Genomic DNA, 18049 nt, shown 5'->3' with positions numbered 1-18049 from the left:
CCAGAGACTAAGATGGCCATGGCACAATTAAGATTTTGTCGTCAATTAACAATTGATTTGTGGATTTTGTGTGCTTGGGGTTATTGTGTTGCTGGAAGATCCACTTGCGGCCAAGTTTCAGTCTCCTGGCGAAGGCACTCTTGCCTGACGACTCAAACTGATTTCTTCCTCTGCTTTATGATCGCGAAACATTTGTGGGCGTGGCTAGGCGTTTGCCCAGAGCAATGTGGTTGGCTAGCCAGGCAAGGTTGCCTCTGTCGGGAGGCTGAAACTTGACTTAAAAGTGGATCTTCCAGCAAAGACAATAACCACAAGCACCAATCAAAATCCACAAAGAAATGGTTAATTGACCACAAAATTCAACATTTTGCAATGGCCTTCTCAATCACCAGAGGTCAGTGCATAAGCGCAGATGAAAGATACCAAGGATCTGGAAAGATTCTGTATAAAATCCCTCCAATCTCATAAAACATTTTAGAAAAAGGCTTGGTGCCTTTTTATCCTGGCAAGGTGAGGTACTGAAAGGTATTGAAAACAGGGGTGCCAATAATGTTTACCCCTATGTTTTTGATAGAAAAAATATTGTTAAACAAAGTCTCTTTACCTGAGAAATTGTAACAATATAAAATATAATTTCCCCATTTTTTAGCATAAAATATAGCTCAGTATTGGTATTATGTATTTTATAGTCTTTTTTGCCAATCTTTATCAATAGTGCCAATAATTTTGGAACTGATAATATATGGGGCTTATGGTCCTTATAGTCCTCCTTGGCATTACCATCACAATGGTGGCTGGGCTGAAGCCCTCAACTGAATGCCTATAAAATTGACACTATTAACAATATAACACTTGCACTGAAACAGAATGCCACAGATCAAAATAGCCATTGGTATATTTTATTATATATATTTTTTTACATACACAATATAATGAAAACAGAGATGAAGTCAGATGAAAATAGTCTTGCATAACTTGGCGGTGAAAGTCCTGGGACTAATGCCTTGGCCTGGAACGTTGAGTCAAGGCCTAAAATGGGTCCCACATCTTCTGTCAACTCAAAAAGTGTAAACCATTCACTTACCCTTGACTGAGAATGAATGGCCATTAGAGTGTTGAGCGCCCCTGTGGGAATGTACTGCTAGGCCAGGGTCTCCCCAAACATGGTCTTGGGGGCACGTATTGTTTTTTTGTTTGTTGACATAGCACTACACAGCTGATTCAAATAATCAAAGCTTGATGAGTTGGTTATTTAAATCAGCTGTGTAGTGCTAGGGGAAAAAACATGATGTGCACCAAGGGGGGAGGGGCCCAGGACCGTGTTGGGGAAACCCTGTCGTAGAGCAACAGCTCTATGTGGCAGCTAGTTTTAGCAGCCCTGTACATTGCTGGTAGCTAGCTAAGAAGCGATGTGGTCTACTCTACACCATCCCAAGTCCTAATTCAATCTTGAGGAAAAGATGCAGTATATTTTAGTATCACTCTCATCTCATAAAAAAATGACATAGATTGAAGGTCAGGAGATACTGAGACATCTAACGCAATGGGCCTCAATACAAATGTTACTTATCTCATTGAGATCGATGAGCTTTCCCTGTTTTATTATTATTTTTAATTATGCCCATGGCCTTGCCAACATTTATATTTATTCTAGAAGTTTCTACGCTTTACATACTTCACTTCCTGAAAACACCTAAATGCAAATACCATAATCGATTGAGGATGCCTTAGTAAAAGGAATTCCGATCGATGCTCTGGGTTGGGGGCACAAACCATCAGACAAGGGACACAATAGAAGGGTCCCATCAGAATGATACAGGAATATACACACCAAACCATAACAAGGATTCAAACTGACTGGTCGCTATATTTAGCATGAAGTGTCATCTCACACCTACTCATTTGCAGTGGAGCTGGCCAGTAGGATATTTGCTTGAATAGTTTCATTTGCAGTAGATTCATTTTTTTTTTTCAAACTTCAAAGAAAGTTAGCAGTATTATCTCAAACATGAGATTTATTAAATCCAACATTATTTCCTGTGAGAGGAAGTCCCAATCGACTGAGAGAACTGAGCAGAAATGCACCCAGATGGGAGGGAATAGAAAAACATGTCCATGAGAAGGAAAAGAAAAAGGGTGTGGTCCGGTCCTGTTTTGGGTGCCAATCTTCACTGGAGCTGGCCCCCTCAATTAGACAGTAGATTGTGGTCCAGACAGTCCATTACAAAGCAAGAGGTTTTGTTGTATCCTGAGTGCGTAGTTTCAAAATGCTATAAGGACTGAAGACAAAGGTATAATTCTTTGCACCTTGCTAGATAGGATTACAAACCAAGTGACACAGTAGAGGTGTTCAGCCCCCTATACCTTTTAAGCAGTTTTGATAAAACCAGAAAGATGAAGAGCCTTTGAGGCCTCTGTAGAGGTTGTTGGTGAGCTGTACTGGCTGATAGGCACAAAGTTTCGTGACACTTTGAAGGGGGACGATTCAAGAGACAAACGATTGTGGGTTCGGGCAGAAGTCTCGAAAGGGGATCTGACTATGTCTTTCAAAGCAAGAATAACAACTCCACATCAATATGAAAAAATAAGATCTACCCCTTACAGCAGACAAGACCACTGGTTCTAACGGGTCATACGGTTTACCGTAAAAACATTTTTTTTTTTATCCTCCTTGGTCACCTGAAGTCCATTTTCCATTTGTGTTGTCAGTCTTACTGCCAGGTTAGGTTTATATAGAACTTGTACCTTAGACTGTGTCAACCTGTGGAACGCACTTCTGACACCATATATGTAAACCAACGTAAAACATTTTAGCGCTTAACAATGGCCAAAACCGACATAAGCTCATTCTACAAACCAATCTACAGAAACCCATCGCAGGCGAAAACTCGAAAAGAAAGAAAGTTCACACAGCCTTGAAGCAGGTGTCCAGTATTTCTTGTTACCATCATAAAACATTTCCCGTGGCTTTCAGATGACACCATGGAGGTCTAACACAGGTCTGTGACTGTTTGGTAACGGCCGACTCTGCTAAATGGAGCTGAAGAGGCACCAGTCCAAGGCCTTCCAATGACAAATGCAATGGAAAACGTTGCATTGGTTTAATGGGACAGGTCAAATGACAAATCTGTCTTTCTTGGCATTCCTATTGGTCTCTACCAGCATTTTAGCATCAGTGAAGAAAACCATCTCTTGAAAGTTTAACCCACAACACTATAGCTCAATGATAATCATACACAAACATTGATTCAGAGAGCATTGTTGTCATGTATTGGGGAGAAAAAAAAAAACCTTCCCATGCAGGCTTTAGCATTCAGTCAACAGAAAATTTGAAGACACTGCCCACAGACCATAATAAAATCTCTCGCTGTGCGCACATATACATATACACACACACAGACAAATATATTGGCACCCTTGAACGATTCACTATTTTCTTATCAAATAAGTTCACACCTATATTTGTTGGATTTACATCTGCACAGGACCAAGACATGTTTTTATCAAAACTGAAATTTTGATTTTAAAGTCAAAATATGACCTGGGTGACATTATTGGAATTCTAATAAATTTGGTTGGAGGCAAGTGATGTGTAATTTTTCCTCACTTGTCATAAATTGCAAGTGCCTACAGGGTAAAAAATAGCCACCCAACCAGTTTTGAAAATAAGAAATATTAAAGGGAAAGGGGGATACCTTGTCAGTTGTACAACTGAGATGTGTCTCCCCCATTTAACCCAACCCCTCTGAATCAGAGAGGTGTGGGGGGGGTTGACAGATTTTTACCTTGTCAGCTCAGGGATTCGATCCAGCAACCTTTCAGTTACTGGCCTCAAAGCTCTAACCACTAGTACAATCTGTTCCACTGTAAAGTGCAAAGGTGCCTACATATTTGGCTGTAACTGTACATATTTTGTACTAGGCATTAATGGAGTTTAAATTATTTTTTTAAACAAATGCAATTCATTATGAATTCATAACATAATTATGACTGTTCATAATTGTATTAAGTACTGTTCAGATTAAAAGAAAGATCATAAGAGACAATGGGACTTTAGAAGTGGATAGTCTGAGGTGTATGTACCGATGTATGAAAGAATAGATGTTGCTGATCTGATTTATACGATCGATGTGGTTGTACTGACTGAATATTGAGAATGGGCAATCTCAGATTTCCCCTCTACTTCCTAATCCAATCAGGCGTGGGAAAACAGAGACAATTTAAGGCAGAGTATGACAAATTGCTTTCAAAACAACTAGTGTCCATTTCTACAAGTCAAACTCCCCCAACACTAGCATTGTTTACTTTCAACAGTTGAAAATTAAAAACAAATAATTAAATCAAAAGGCACTTACGATTGCAGGGGAAAGAAAAATAACCAATCAAAACAGTCATTAGGTATCCCCTGCCTTTGTATCATAAGTGCTTCCTGATATCAAGCCTCCCCCCTCCAACATCTCGCTTGTGCCAAAACCATCCTGCAAAAACAGAAAAGGAGAAACAGAAAAATAGGTAGTGTGGCGCCATCTGGTGGCTAAGGCTGGGAGCTGCCCTGGCTATCTGGGTCTGTGCCTGAGGAGCTGGTGTCCGAGTCCGAGTGCTCATCGTTGTCCTCCGGTGGGCACTTCTCCCGTATGCGCCTCTGGGTGGCACTCAGGCGTGCCAGTAGGCCCTGGTAATCGAAGCGACCCCTCTTCTCTCCAAAAGGGTCCTGGACGTATGTAAGGAGAGAAAGAGTGTGGGATATGCAGCTCATATTTCAACATCTCATATTTTCCACTGTGGTGGAGGTTTAAAGCATGTGGGAGAAGTATATACTGTGTTTAAATTTATTTTGTATAAGTGTACAAATACATTTATTTATTAATGTGTAGAGAGAATGGTCTGTAAATAAACCGGGACAAATTACTTTGGCAATGAGTCAAATGAACTTGTGGCATACAGTCATGGATGCCAGGCTTCCCAAAATAATTGACAAAGAAAAATATTAATATCTTGTTTGTGTTTCATAAATTTCCTTCAAATCAAATGTTATTTGCCACATGCGCCAAATACAACAGGTACCAATGAAACGCTTACTTTCAAGCCCTTAACCAACAATACAGTTAAGAAAATAGTTGAGAAAATAAAAAAAAGTAACACAATAAAATAACAATGACGCTGTATACAGTGGGCACCCGTACAGAATCAATGTGCAGCGGTACAGATTAGTCGAGGAAATTTGTACATGGAGATAGGAGTAAAGTGACTATGCATAGATAATAAACAGTGAGTAATAGCAGTGTTACTCAGGAAACTAAAAAGATTTGGCATGGGTCCTGAGATCCTTAAAAGGTTCTTCAGCTGCAACATCAAGAGCATCCTGTGGTTGCATCACTGCCTGGTACGGGAAGTGCTTGGCCTCCGACCGCAGGAGGGCAGTGCGTACGGCCCAGTAAATCACTGGGGCTAAGCTGCCTGCCACCCAGGGTCTCTATACCAGGCGGTGTCAGAGGAAGGCCCAAAAAAATGTCAAAGACCCCAACCACCCCAGTCATAGACAGTCTCTACTACTGAATGGCAAGTGGTACTAGAGTGCTAAGTCTAGGACAAAAAGGCTTCTCAACAGTTTTTACCCCCAAGCCATAAGATTCCTGAACAGGTAATCAAATGGCTACCCAGACTATTTGCATTGTGCACCCCCCCAACCCCTCTTTTATGCTGCTGCTACTCTTTATCATATATGCAGTCCCTTTAACTATACATTAATGTACATTCTACCTCAATTGGGCCAACCAACAAGTGCTCCCGCACATTGGCTAACCGGGCTATCTGCATTGTGTGCCCTTCCCCCAACCCCTCTTTACACTACTGCTACTCGCTGTTCCATCATATATGCATAGACACTAACCACATCTACATGTACATACGATCTCAATCAGCCTGACTAACCGGTGTCTGTATGTAGCCTAACTACTTTTATAGTCTCGCTACTGTTTTTAATTCTTTACTTACCCATTGTTCACCTAATACCTTTTTTGCACTACAGGTTAGAGCCTGTAAGTAAGCATTTCACTAAGGTCTACATCTGTTGTATTCGGTGCACATTTGATTAATTGTTCAGCATTCTTATGGCTCGGGGAGGGGGGGGTAGAAGCTGTTAAGGAGCCTTTTGAACCTAGACTTGGCGCTCCGGTACTGCTTACCGTGCGGTAGTAGAGAGAACAGTCTATGACTTGGGTGACTGGGGTCTTTGACAATTATTTTGGCCTTCCGCTTACACCGCCTATATAATATATATTGGTCCTGGATGGCAGGAAGCTTGGCCCCAGTGATGTACTGGGCTGTACGCACTACCCTCTAGCACCTTACATGCTGACCAGAACGGACACGTCGCATGCGTGAGCGTTGCAAAATAAAATGTAGAAATTAATGTTATTAAATTATTGCACCCACACTGCTTGCGTGCGCCGATGAGCGTCTGCGTTGCCACGGGTTAAAATAGAAGTCGTTCCTATTTTTGACGCAGATCGCACTGCAAGTCCTGCCTCTCCCATCTCCTCATTGGTTTATAGAAGCAGGTACCCACGTGCCATCTCCTCATTGGTTATACCCACGTGGGTGATTAAAATAAACTTTTGCCGGTCATGGTGGTAATACTATGAAAGCTCAGATACCAATCACCATATAAGTTCAAAGATGAAAAAGCCTGGAAGGAGGAGAGATGACTAGAAACGATTCGGTTGACCGTTTATGTGTGGATTAATTGTCTGAGTAGAGGGCCTTGTGCATGTCAGGTAGAATAAGTTAATGTTTATATCCCAGGACAAATGAGCTAGTAACAGCAAACTAGCTAACTAGGACAATTCAGCTAGCATGTGAAAGCTAGCAAGCTAAATTGCCATACATGTTTAATGCTTTTCGACCTGTCCCCAAATCAATGTAATTGGTTCAGAGTTTGTTTTGATATTTTAACCTGCGTGTCGTGATCGCGTTTGGACAAAATAAATTGATGCACGATGGCGCACGTGCGCAGCCGGTTTTGGTTCCGTGTTACGGTCAGATGCCGAGCAGTTGCCATACCAGGCGGTGATGCAACCGGTCAGGAAGCGCTCAATGGTGCAACTTGAAACTCTCGACCCACTCTACTACAGCCTCGTCAATGTGAATGGGGGCCTATTCGGCCCTCCTCATCCTGTAGTCCACGATCATCTCCTTTGTCTTGCTCATGTTGAGGGAGAGGTTGTTGTCCTGGCACCACACTGTCAGGTCTCTGACGACCTTCCTAAAGGCTGTCTCATCATTGTCGGTGATCAGGCCTACCACCGTTGTGTTGTCAGAAAACTTAATGGTGTTGGAGTTGTGCTTGAACAGGGAGTACAGGAGGGGACTGAGCACGCACCCCTGAGGGGCCACCATGTTGAGGATCAGCGTGGCAGATGTGTTGTTGCTTACACTTACCACCTGTGGGCAGCCCATCAGGAAATCCAGGATCCAGTTGCAGAGGGCGGTGTTAGGTTCCAGGGTCCTTAGCTTAGTGATGAGCTTTGTGGGCACTATGGTGTTTAACACTAAGCTGTAGTCAATGAACAGCATTCTCACCTAGGTGTTCCTTTTGTCCAGGTGGGAAAGGGCAGTGTGGAGTGCGATTGAGACATCTGAAAAATTCACAAAAGGCGCAATGTACCTCACCGGAGAAAGCATCTGAGCGAGCAAAACAGCACCTCTCTGTCTCTGTATGCTGTCTGGTCCAAAAGAGTATGACATTGTTGCAGTCCGTAGCATTGAATGCAAGGGAAGCCAGTGAGCATTTGGCCACCCTTGATAAAAAAAAATAAAAGTATAAAATAGCCTATCAGCATTAAGCTAAACTGAGTGAGCTCAATTGTGAATGGTCCTGGCAGACCAACAACAACAAAAAAGTGTCAATGGAAGCCAGTTTGCATTTTGCAGAACTTCTATCAAATCCCATCAAGAGCACACATCACTGACCGAAACAACTTAAATTGCATTTGTTGTGCTCCTCCGGTGGCTAGCTAGCAAAAATCGTGTCTTTCCTAAATTAGCCATGGATGGAGGTAGGGATTTGGACTTGTGGTTTTACTTAATTCTCCTTACTGGCCAATGATTATAACAGTGATTCTAATCCAACCATTAATTAACCATATATTGTTGTGCCCCTGGCCTGAGAGTTCAATAAGTAGAAGGCGAATGTTAACTAACGTTGCCTACGAAAGGAAGTTAAGCTAGCGAGCGAGCAAGCATTTTAGCCAGGTAGTCTAGGGACAAAAAAAAAAAAAATTGGTGGGTGAGTCAATGTTATTTTTTATATATTTTTTCTACTTGCACGTACACAAATCAGAGCCATGGACAGCCAGAACCATGGACAGCCACATGATTTGTTTTTGGTATCTTTTAGTTGTCACCGTATTAGACTAAGCATGGGTGATTTGATGATGTTGAAATGGTGGTGGTACAGTGGAGGCAGCTCCTGTTTTCTTTGCGAATTGCGGTAACTGTGGTTCTAAATCAATAGTTGTTTAGTTGTCCAAAAATGTTGGAAACATTAACTTGCTTGACCATGTAACTGCTACACGCACTGCTACTGCTCGTGGATATCATTATGTTTCTGCGTTCATTATGAAGGAAATTGGAGGTAGTTTCGTGTTCAAATAATCAAAGCTTGATGATTAGTTGATTATTTGAGTCAGCTGTGTAGTGCTAGGGCAATAATCAAAACGTGCACCCCTAGGGGTCCCGAGGACCTAGTTTGGGACCCCTGCTCTAACCCCAGGGAAGGTGCAGTGCATTAGTCATCAGGATGTGTGATGCATTATTACCCGTGTGTTCTGCTTCTCCAAGGTGCATAGAAGAAACATGTACACACACAGAGACACACAGCGAGAATGAGGTCTCTGGCAATACCTGCATGTTCTGTCCCTGTTGGTGTAGTCTCTCTTTGCAGACCCCCTCGTAGAAGTCATAGTACTCCAGGAATGATTTCTCCATCACACTCCTGCAACACAGGAACATTCATGAGGTTAATTAACCACCAACAACAAGTGCTAAAACTACAAATTAAAATGACTAGCCATTGAAAGCGGTGTTTGTTCTAAAAATTCATTGTGGGTCAGTGGCTTTGAACATGTCTCTTGTAATCCAATCTGTTAAGAAGGTTCAACAATATGCCTCATGTACAATAAGGAGATTAGACGTCCCTTCAGAAAGTATTCACACCTCTTGACTTTTCCCACATTTTGTTATGTTACAAAGTGGGATTGAAATGGATTACATTTCCATTTTTGAGCACGATCTACACAAAATTCTAAATATGAATGGAAAATAAAATTATTTTTTTGATTAGATAAGTATTCAATCCCCCGAGACAACACGTTAGTCACCTTTGCCAGCGATTATTGCTGTGAGTGTCTGGGTAAATCGAAGAGCTTGGAAAACCTGGATTGTACAATATTTCCCATTATTCTTTTTTAAATTCTTCAAGCTCTGTCAAGTTCGACAGCCATTTTCAAGTCTTGCCATAGATTCTCTAGACAAGTCAAAACTGCAACTAGGCCACTCAGGAACACAATGTAATCTTGGTAAGTAACTAGTGTACATTTGGCCTGGCATTTTAGGTTATTATCCTGCAGAAAGGTCTATTTGTCTCCCAGTGTCTGTTGGAAAGGAGAATTAACAAGGTTTTCCCTCTAGGATTTCACCTGCGTTTAGCTTTATCCCCCCCTGCAGATAAGCATACGCATAACATGATGCAGCCACCACCATGCTTGCAAATATGAAGTGATACTCAGTGATGTGTTGTGTTAAATTTTCCCCAAACATAATGCTTCGTATGCAGTATTACTTTAGTGCCTTATGCAAACAGGATGCATGTTTGGGAATATTTTTATTATGTACAGGCTTGCTTCTTCTCATGCCATCATTTAGGTTAGCATTGTGGAGTAACTACAATGTTGTCGATTCATCCTCAGTTTTTTCATATCACAGCAATTTAACGCCAACTGCTTTAAAATCACCATTGGCCTCATAGTGATGAACTCCTTAAGGGGTTTCCTTCCTCTCAGTCAACCAAGCTAGGACGCCTGTATCATTGTAGTGACTGGGTGTATCGATACACCATCCAAAGTGTCATTAATAACTACACCATTCAAAAGGCATATTCAATGTCTGCTTTTTCAAATGATTTATACACACCTACCAATAGGTGCCCTTTGCGAGGCAGCGTAAAAATGGGGGGGAACAATGCAAATAGTCCGGGTAGCCATTTGATTAGCTGTTCAGGAGTCTTATGGCTTGGGGGGGGAAGCTGTTAGATGTGGTACTCCAGTACAGCTGGTTGTCATGACGTTGGCCTGGGGGTAGGTTTATGACAGTCATAAATACCTCTTCCCCCCTTTTTCCTCTCTCTACCCTACTGATGTTACATTTGAAAACCCCTGGGTTAACATAGAGATTCTGGGAACACCAGAAGGTGGGGGGAAATTAACTATATTCTGGTAATTCGACCAATGGTACTTAATGAATATGATGTCAGTTCGGCTGTCATCTGAGACATTCATCCATTTAAAAAATAATAATAATAATTCACCTTTATTTAACCTGGTAGGCTAGTTGAGAACAGGTTCTCATTTACAATTGCGACCTGGCCAAGATAAAGCAAAGCAGTTCGACACGAACAGAGTTACACATGGAGTAAAACATACAGTAGAAAAATGGGTCTATATACAATGTGAGCAAATGAGGTGAGATGAGGTAAAGGCAAAAAAAGGCCATGGTGGCAAAGTAAATACAATATAGCAAGTAAGTAACACAATCAATGATAAGATGACAAACTCTACAGTGGAAAGTCTACACAGGTATCGGATTCACATGGAATTGTTGTTCAATTTAAATGTTTGAACATGAAATTATTTGTGATGGGAGAAATGTGATTTTAGCTTTAAAATGTGTTTTCATAAGGTTAGGGCTCTGCTCAAATCAGTGACCCGCCCCTGTGAAGGGACATGGGCTATAAAACTTTTCAAACACGCCCTCCTCTCCCTTCCTATATATAGCCTTGATGACAATATAACCTCCTGTTCCGAGGATGTGAGGACGACGGTCCGATGTCTGAATGGTTCAGATAATAACTACAGAACGAAGCCAACATCAGCGTGAGCGTTGGTTGCGATTGGCATAAACTTTGAACTCTTATTCACTACAGAAGTGATACCTCCTAGCCGTTGAGTTAGAAACAGCCGCTGCAAACAAGGGTTAGGAAGGAACAGGGAGTATCCAGTCTCACACAACGACATTACTACAACGTATCCAATTGACCACCAGAGACATTCTTCAAAGGACTCGGTTTGGCAACATAGCCTTCCAACTACCACCAACCTACTGAAGCGCAGCTCAGAGTAAATATTTATTGCATTTTCCTTTTCCAAATGGGCGGTAATTTAGAATGCATAAGATACTGTATTTACGATAGCACAGCTTCGCCCTTTGTTCCTCAGTCTTCCCGCTCTTTCACCCAAACCCAGACCCTTTTCTTTTGTGTAACAAGCTGTCATATCTGTTCCGCCTGCTAGGGACGTTTTACTTTGACGTAATGAAGTTATAATTATGTGTAATTAGTTAGGTATTTAGTAAATAAATAATTAAACCCAATTTTGTATTACTGATTCAACTTGTTGGCAAGGATTCGTGAAGATTACCAATAATTTACAACTTTCAGATGAGACCGAATTAAGGTGACGATTAATATTGACTGCGATTGATGTAAAATATTACTAGGTCCTTAAGAGTTTATTCGGAAGATAACAGCTCTATAAATACTCTTTCGCGGTGCCCCGACTCTCTAGTTAATTACATTTACATGATTAGCTCAATCAGGTGATATTAATTACGTAGAAATTATTTTATAGAATAGCATGTCATATCACTTCATCCAGCATAGCCAAAGACACGACATTGTCGTGCAGTAGCAGAGAGAAGTCTATGACTAGGGTGGTTGGAGTCTGACAATTTTTAGGGCCTCCGACACCGCCTGGTATAGAGGTCCTGGATGGCAGGGAGCGTGGCCCCTGTGATGTACTGGGCCGTACATACTACCCTCTGTAGTGCCTTGTGGTCGGGGGCCGAGCAGTTGCCATACCAGGCAGTAATGTAACCGGGCAGGATGCTCTCGATGGTGCAGCTGTCGAACATTTTGAAGATCTGAGGACCCATGGCAAATCTTTTCAATTTCCTGAGGGGGAAGAGGCACTGTGGTGCCCTCTTCACGACTGTCTTTGGACAGTGTGTATGGACCATGATAGTTTGTTGGTGATGTGGACACCAAGGAACTTGAAGCTCTCAACCTGCTCCACTACAGCCCTGTCGATGAGAATGGGGGTGTGCTCGGTTGGGGTGGTATGCAAATTGGAGTGGGTCTAGGGTTTCTGGGATAAAGGTGTTGTGAGCCATGACCAGCCTTTCAAAGTACTTCATGGCTACAGATGTTGAGGGCTATGGGTCGGGAGTCATTTAGGCAGGTTACCTTGGCGTCCCTGGGCACAGGGACTTGAAACATGTTATTACAGACATGGTCAGGGACAGGTTGAAAATGTCAATGAAGACACATGCCAGTTGATCAGCGCATGCTCAGAGTACAAGTCCTTGTAATCCATCTGGGCCTGCGGCCTTGTGAACGTTGACCTGTTTAAAGGTTTTAATCTGCTACGGAGAGCATGATCACACAGTCATCCGGAACAGCTGATGCTCTCATACATGCTTCAGTGTTGCTTGCCTCAAAGCAAGTATAGAAGTTATTCAGCTCGTCTGGTAGGCTCGTGTCACTGGGCAGCTTGCGGCTGTGCTTCCCTTAGTAGTCCGTAATAGTTTGCAAGCCCTGCCACATCAGACGAGCATCAGAGCCGGTGAAGTACGATTCAATCTTAGTCCTGTATTGCCTGTTTGATGGTTCATCGGAGGGCATAGCAGGATTTCTTATATGTGTCCAGGTTAGAGGCCCGCTCCTTGAAAGTGGCCGCTCTACCCTTTAGCTCTGTGAGGATGTTGCCTGTGGTTGGGTTATGGCTTCTGGTTGGGGTATGCATGTACGGTCACTGTGGGGATGACATCATCGATTAACTTATTGATGAAGCCAGTAACTGATGTGGTGTACTCTTCAATGCCATCAGAAGAATCCAGGAAAATATTCCAGTCTGTGCTAGCAAAACAGTCCTGTAGCTTAGCATCTGTGTCATCAATCATGTTAAAACAATTATTGCACACAGAGTGAGTCCATAAAACTTATCTGACTTGTTAAGCGAATTCTTACTCCTGAAGTTATTTTGGTTTACCATAACAAAAGGGGTTGAATACTTAGACTCAAAAGATTTCAGCTTTTCATTTGTTATTAATTTCTAAAAACATAACTGCACTTTGACATTAAGGGGTTTTGTGTGTAGATCAGTGACAAAATGACAATGTAATCCATTTTAAACTCAGGCTGTAACAACAAAATGTGGAAAATGTCAAGGTGTGTGAATACTTTCTGAAGCCATTGTATCTGGATCTAGACAATAAATGCCGTGGAACATTGACTCAGTTTTCAAAAGGGCGTCAAACTTTTATTTTGGAGTGAACAATCCAAGACGAACTCACCACAGGGCTTCTGGACAGGGCACCTTCCCATCCAGCATGTCACATACAGCCACGCGCATGGTCTCATGGCGGATGCACTCATTGTAGTTCTTGCTGTCCCCCGGGTGTCTCTCCTGGCAAAGGGAGTGTCAGAGGGAGCAGGTGTAAAGGGGACAATTCTCAAGACACAAAAAGTGACACATTCCACACTGGTATGGTCAGTCTGTAGCTGTTGACAGAAAAAACGCTTTTCACACACACACACATTTATACAAACTTCTACAAATGGGGAAGAAATGGCAAACGGACTAAATAGACAAATAGAACACCGGCTGAAGACTTCTGTAAGTCAGACAGTTATATTACGTCACAATATCATATGACAAAAAAACAGTAGCCTTGTTGATCAAAATGGGTGCATTTCTTCAGTGAACCACATTCCCCATAAGGCTGTAGGATTTAAACTGCATTCTGGGGATTGTGGTTTGGCTTGCCAGCTAAATTAGAGGCCAACTTACCAGTGGGCTATAGGCTTACCTGTTCAAAGCCTGGCTCATTGTGGTAAGGGTTCTCAGTCATCAGAGACTGGATGGAGATCAGAACTGAGGAGATGCTTTGGGCCGGGCTCCATGCTGGCCCTGTCCAAGTCCTACACAACAACCCAGAACAAAGAGAGGTTTAAAGCACAAAAGATACACGTCAGGAGCGCGCGCACTAAACAAAATATTAAGTTTAAGTTGTATATGAACTACGGGGCTTCAACCAAAAAGTTACTGTAGACTGAATAGTAGCTCAATTTTATTCTTCGGAGTGCAAGCTTTTGAACTCCCTGTAGGTTCTCGAGACTGACCAACACTACTATAAAGAGAACAAGAGGAAGTACTTCAAAGCTGAGTCAAGGAGCCATAGGTGCAAAATAGCATTACGATACATGGGCACGTCAGTCCAAGAAAAATACAAATGTATTCTATTTAAAGCAGGAGAATGATGGCATCACATCCTCTGGGCCAAAGTCACCCACACATCGACAGTGAGGGGGAGATCTGGACCAAGTCTGGGAGGAAGTGCTGACATGCAAAAGATTATCTGCGTCTCTACACAGAGAGCTGCCATAAATAAGCATGTTCGGCCAAAGAATGGCCGCTACCTGAATCTACGCCTTACAGTTGTGGTCAGACCAGGTCAGGCATTAATAATACAGACTGACTTGCAACTACTGGGCACAACTGTCTGCTGTTTTTCCATGCTCTTGTGTGTAATTAGGTGGAATCATGATATTGATTGCAGGTCTCATCACACAGTGTCCCAAGTATATCACTTGTAAGAGAAGCTATTCTATGGGCCTGGGTTTAATAGGTAGACTTATGAATGCCATGTCCCATTTCGACCCCTAGTCACCCCATCCCCTAGTTAGAAAGGGAAAGAAGTATGGGTTGCTCAGGTGCAGCAGGTTTCCCCTGAGCTGCAGGACCCTGGCTTACCCGAGGATGCTGAGGCATACTTTGCCGTTACGGTAAAAGTTGGGGTTGAAGCGCACAGTGTTTTGGCCAGTGGTGATGAGCTTGACCCGTGGGGGGTGGATGGGGTAGTCCGGGGGGCAGCGGAACAGAAAGAGGAAGAAGCCTCCCTCGTAGGGCGTGTCGAAGGGTCCTGTGATGAGGGCATGGATCTGAGGAGGGAAGACTAGAGTCAGGGCTAATATATAGGGAGTCGATGCGTTGAATATCTCCATAATTCGCATGGTTGACATAATCCTCATAATAGTTGTGCAGAAGATAAATTCCAAGATGGCCGTTGTTCCTCTTGCCACAGCAACAGTTCTTCAAGGCTGTATTTTTTTGTTTAGTAAATTCAATTTCATTTTTCTTTTGACTTATTACAAACACTGAGTCTGTGGGTTATAATTTGGAAGACAAACAAGGGTAAATTACTTGATAAATACTTAAGTAAATTGTGGCCTGACTAAATTATGTTAACTTTCTTTCTAGAAGGATCCTCCCAACCACAACTTGAGCCAGGGATAGGAGTTGTTGGGGGAAGGCGTCTGGCTAGCTCAATGTACAACAGTAAGGTGGCCTGGACAGACCCCGTGGACCTAGGTTCTGGAAGTCTGTGAGCTTTACCTTAGTCATGTCGTGAGGGTCAGGAACTACAAACATACCCGGGGGAGGCTCCTTGTAGATGGACATTATATCCCTGAGGAAAGAGTAAGAAGAGAAACTTAAGAAAATATGCAAATACACAAGGATAGTAGCCTGATCCCAGATCTGTTTGTGCTCTTGCCAACTTGGCATAACATTTTTTTTTTAAATGTTTAACCTTCATTTAACTACGCAAGTCAGTTAAGAACGAATTGTTATTTTCAATGACGGCCTAGGAACTGCCTCGTTCAGGGGCAGAACGACATTATGACATCAGTAACTCTGACCAATTAATACACACTATTGGCCTAACTAGTAGCCTAAGTAACCATTTTCTTAGGGCACATTTTCCTACAGGATTTACCCCCGTGTTTCACCAAAAAGGCTCAAACTTTTATTTTTCCATCTATGCGGGCCAGCACCAGTGTCTCACTGGGTCATAGCTCTGATGGACCCGCTCGGAACCAAAGGCAGGCCTCTAGTACTTTTCAGCTGGAATTTACACCTCACAAAGCAACCGTTTTGATTATGCAGAGGTTGTTGACTCTGCTCTTAACAAATCCTGTCAGTCCTAGCTCTCCAACTCTAGGCGGCATGCTGCCTTCTCCCTAGTTTTCAGCTATTAGCTTCGCCCAAAACTACATATTTTGAACTACAATCCTGACGCCGTTTTAACGTTTAGAAACGTCATTAATCGTTTGCGACAGGGCTTTCGAAACATACCGCCCTTATCTTTCATCAACGGGAAAGAATCCTTAAAAAAAAAGATCCATACAGTTATGGGTGCCTCCATCCAACGAAACAACACTTCTGCTACACTTGAGTTATGCTTAGACACAGGTGTTCGGAACATGCTAGATTAAACAATCATTGTAACATGGAGATATGGACGTGTGGGAACACTAACCCTATGAAGGTGTAGCAATTATTTTTTTTAATGTGAAAATGATTTCCCCCTGATATAAAAGGTGCTTCCAAAACCGTACTGCAAGCGACGAGTGTTAACGTTCAGATTGAGTGTCAGGGCTCTTAAACAAAACTCCAATACAGAAGACGCCTTTTCAAGGAATTGAGAGTCACGATCAAGGACTACGTCTAGATATATAAACACAGTAGTGCAACACTGGTGTTTGTAGAAAAGTCGCGTTTATATTCACAGAAATACGTGTGGTGTGGTTCTTTCGTTTTCAGACAGCATTGAAGTTGGAACCACATCCCATATGTTGTAACAGGCAAGCTCACCAGTGTATATATGCATACTCAAATTATTACCTTTTGATTCGGAGAATGCATTGCTGGGACGTCTTCTCGTTGTCCCAGTCGGTACTTAGTGTTGGGTCCCAGGACGTTGCGTGAATCTGGGACAAGAGGCCCGCTCCGGCCACCCCCAAACCGATACCGCCCGGCAGAGCATTGGTGGCCGAGTAGGTGGGTATTGGAATGGCAGAGCCCACTATCGCGCTAAGAGCACCTGCACCTCCAAACCCGCTCCCAGTCCCCATGGTTGAGGTAGTTGCGGCTCCAGGGGCCATGACGGCTAGGCCAGTCTCCGCAGCCGCTGCTGGGGATGGCGAGGTCGGGTTAGCTCCACTCGTCGAGTGGCCCGGCAGAGAATTACCCAAACTCGGTAACAGCGGAGCTCCATTTCCCTGACTACCAACACCTAACCCAATTTCACCATTAGCAACCTCTCCTACGCTATCCGCCATTGTAAATTAGCACGTGTTCAGGTTATAGCTAGCTTCAGTTATCGATACAGTAGTTTCTTGTTTTGAAGTCAGTCCTCACGCAGTCGGTAAATGAGGAAGAGCAAGGAGAGGCGAAGATGACAAAAAGCGCTCCCACGGCATTGTATGCCTTTCTTCTCGCCTCCAAAACGTAGCTAATCGTGTTTAGCTATGTCTTAAGAACCTACAAACTGTCCGTCGAAAAGTTCATGCTATAATATATTACCCGTCACATTCTCAGTTACCAGTCACCAACGCAGTTTGCGGTTTCAGCCTGTTTATCCCTTAGCTTTTTTCTTCGGTTTTCAATAACCACTTCCTCTCCACAGCACAAAATACAGTTACTGCCACCTGGCGGCGATCTTCAGCATTGTAGTTACACTGCGTCCACACCCGATTAGAGAACATTCACCCCATTAAAAAAGGTGGAAATCTCAAAGTAGCCACACAACAGTAGACCTACAGTAGTATTTTACATTTTCCTTAGAACACCATACCTTGATTTACAACCTAAATAAGTTGACTAGTAACTTGTAGAAGACTGCTTTAGTTTAACTCTGGGTTCCATCATCATCC

General features: G+C 42.8%; 1 protein-coding gene across 1 annotated transcript; it reads right to left on the bottom strand.

The window, feature by feature from the left end:
- Positions 1-877: 877 nt before the first annotated feature.
- Positions 878-17796, bottom strand: LOC112225930 (ubiquitin-conjugating enzyme E2 Z). Its single transcript, XM_024390067.2, has 7 exons — positions 17019-17796; positions 15729-15801; positions 15087-15274; positions 14143-14254; positions 13627-13739; positions 8905-8995; positions 878-4711 (listed from the first exon to the last, which is right to left on the bottom strand). The coding sequence occupies exons 1-7, from the start codon at positions 17453-17455 to the stop codon at positions 4535-4537; spliced, it is 1191 nt and encodes a 396-aa protein (XP_024245835.1). The 5' UTR covers positions 17456-17796; the 3' UTR covers positions 878-4534.
- Between the last annotated feature and the right edge of the window lie 253 nt (positions 17797-18049).

The sequence above is a fragment of the Oncorhynchus tshawytscha genome, linkage group LG27, assembly GCF_018296145.1.
Source record: "Oncorhynchus tshawytscha isolate Ot180627B linkage group LG27, Otsh_v2.0, whole genome shotgun sequence".
Classification (NCBI taxonomy): domain Eukaryota; kingdom Metazoa; phylum Chordata; class Actinopteri; order Salmoniformes; family Salmonidae; genus Oncorhynchus; species Oncorhynchus tshawytscha.
Note: the sequence above shows the minus strand (reverse complement) of the source record. Positions and strands in the feature narration are given on the sequence as shown.

Coding starts and splice junctions, on each gene's coding strand:
- LOC112225930 (XM_024390067.2), bottom strand. CDS start 17,455: ATGGCGGATAGCGTAGGAGAGGTTGCTAATGGTGAAATTGGGTTAGGT. Junction 14,255..15,086: donor GTATGCCTCAGCATCCTCGG/GTAAGCCAGGGT, acceptor GTTGTTGTGTAG/GACTTGGACAGGGCCAGCAT. Junction 13,740..14,142: donor ATGAGCCAGGCTTTGAACAG/GTAAGCCTATAG, acceptor TCCCTTTGCCAG/GAGAGACACCCGGGGGACAG.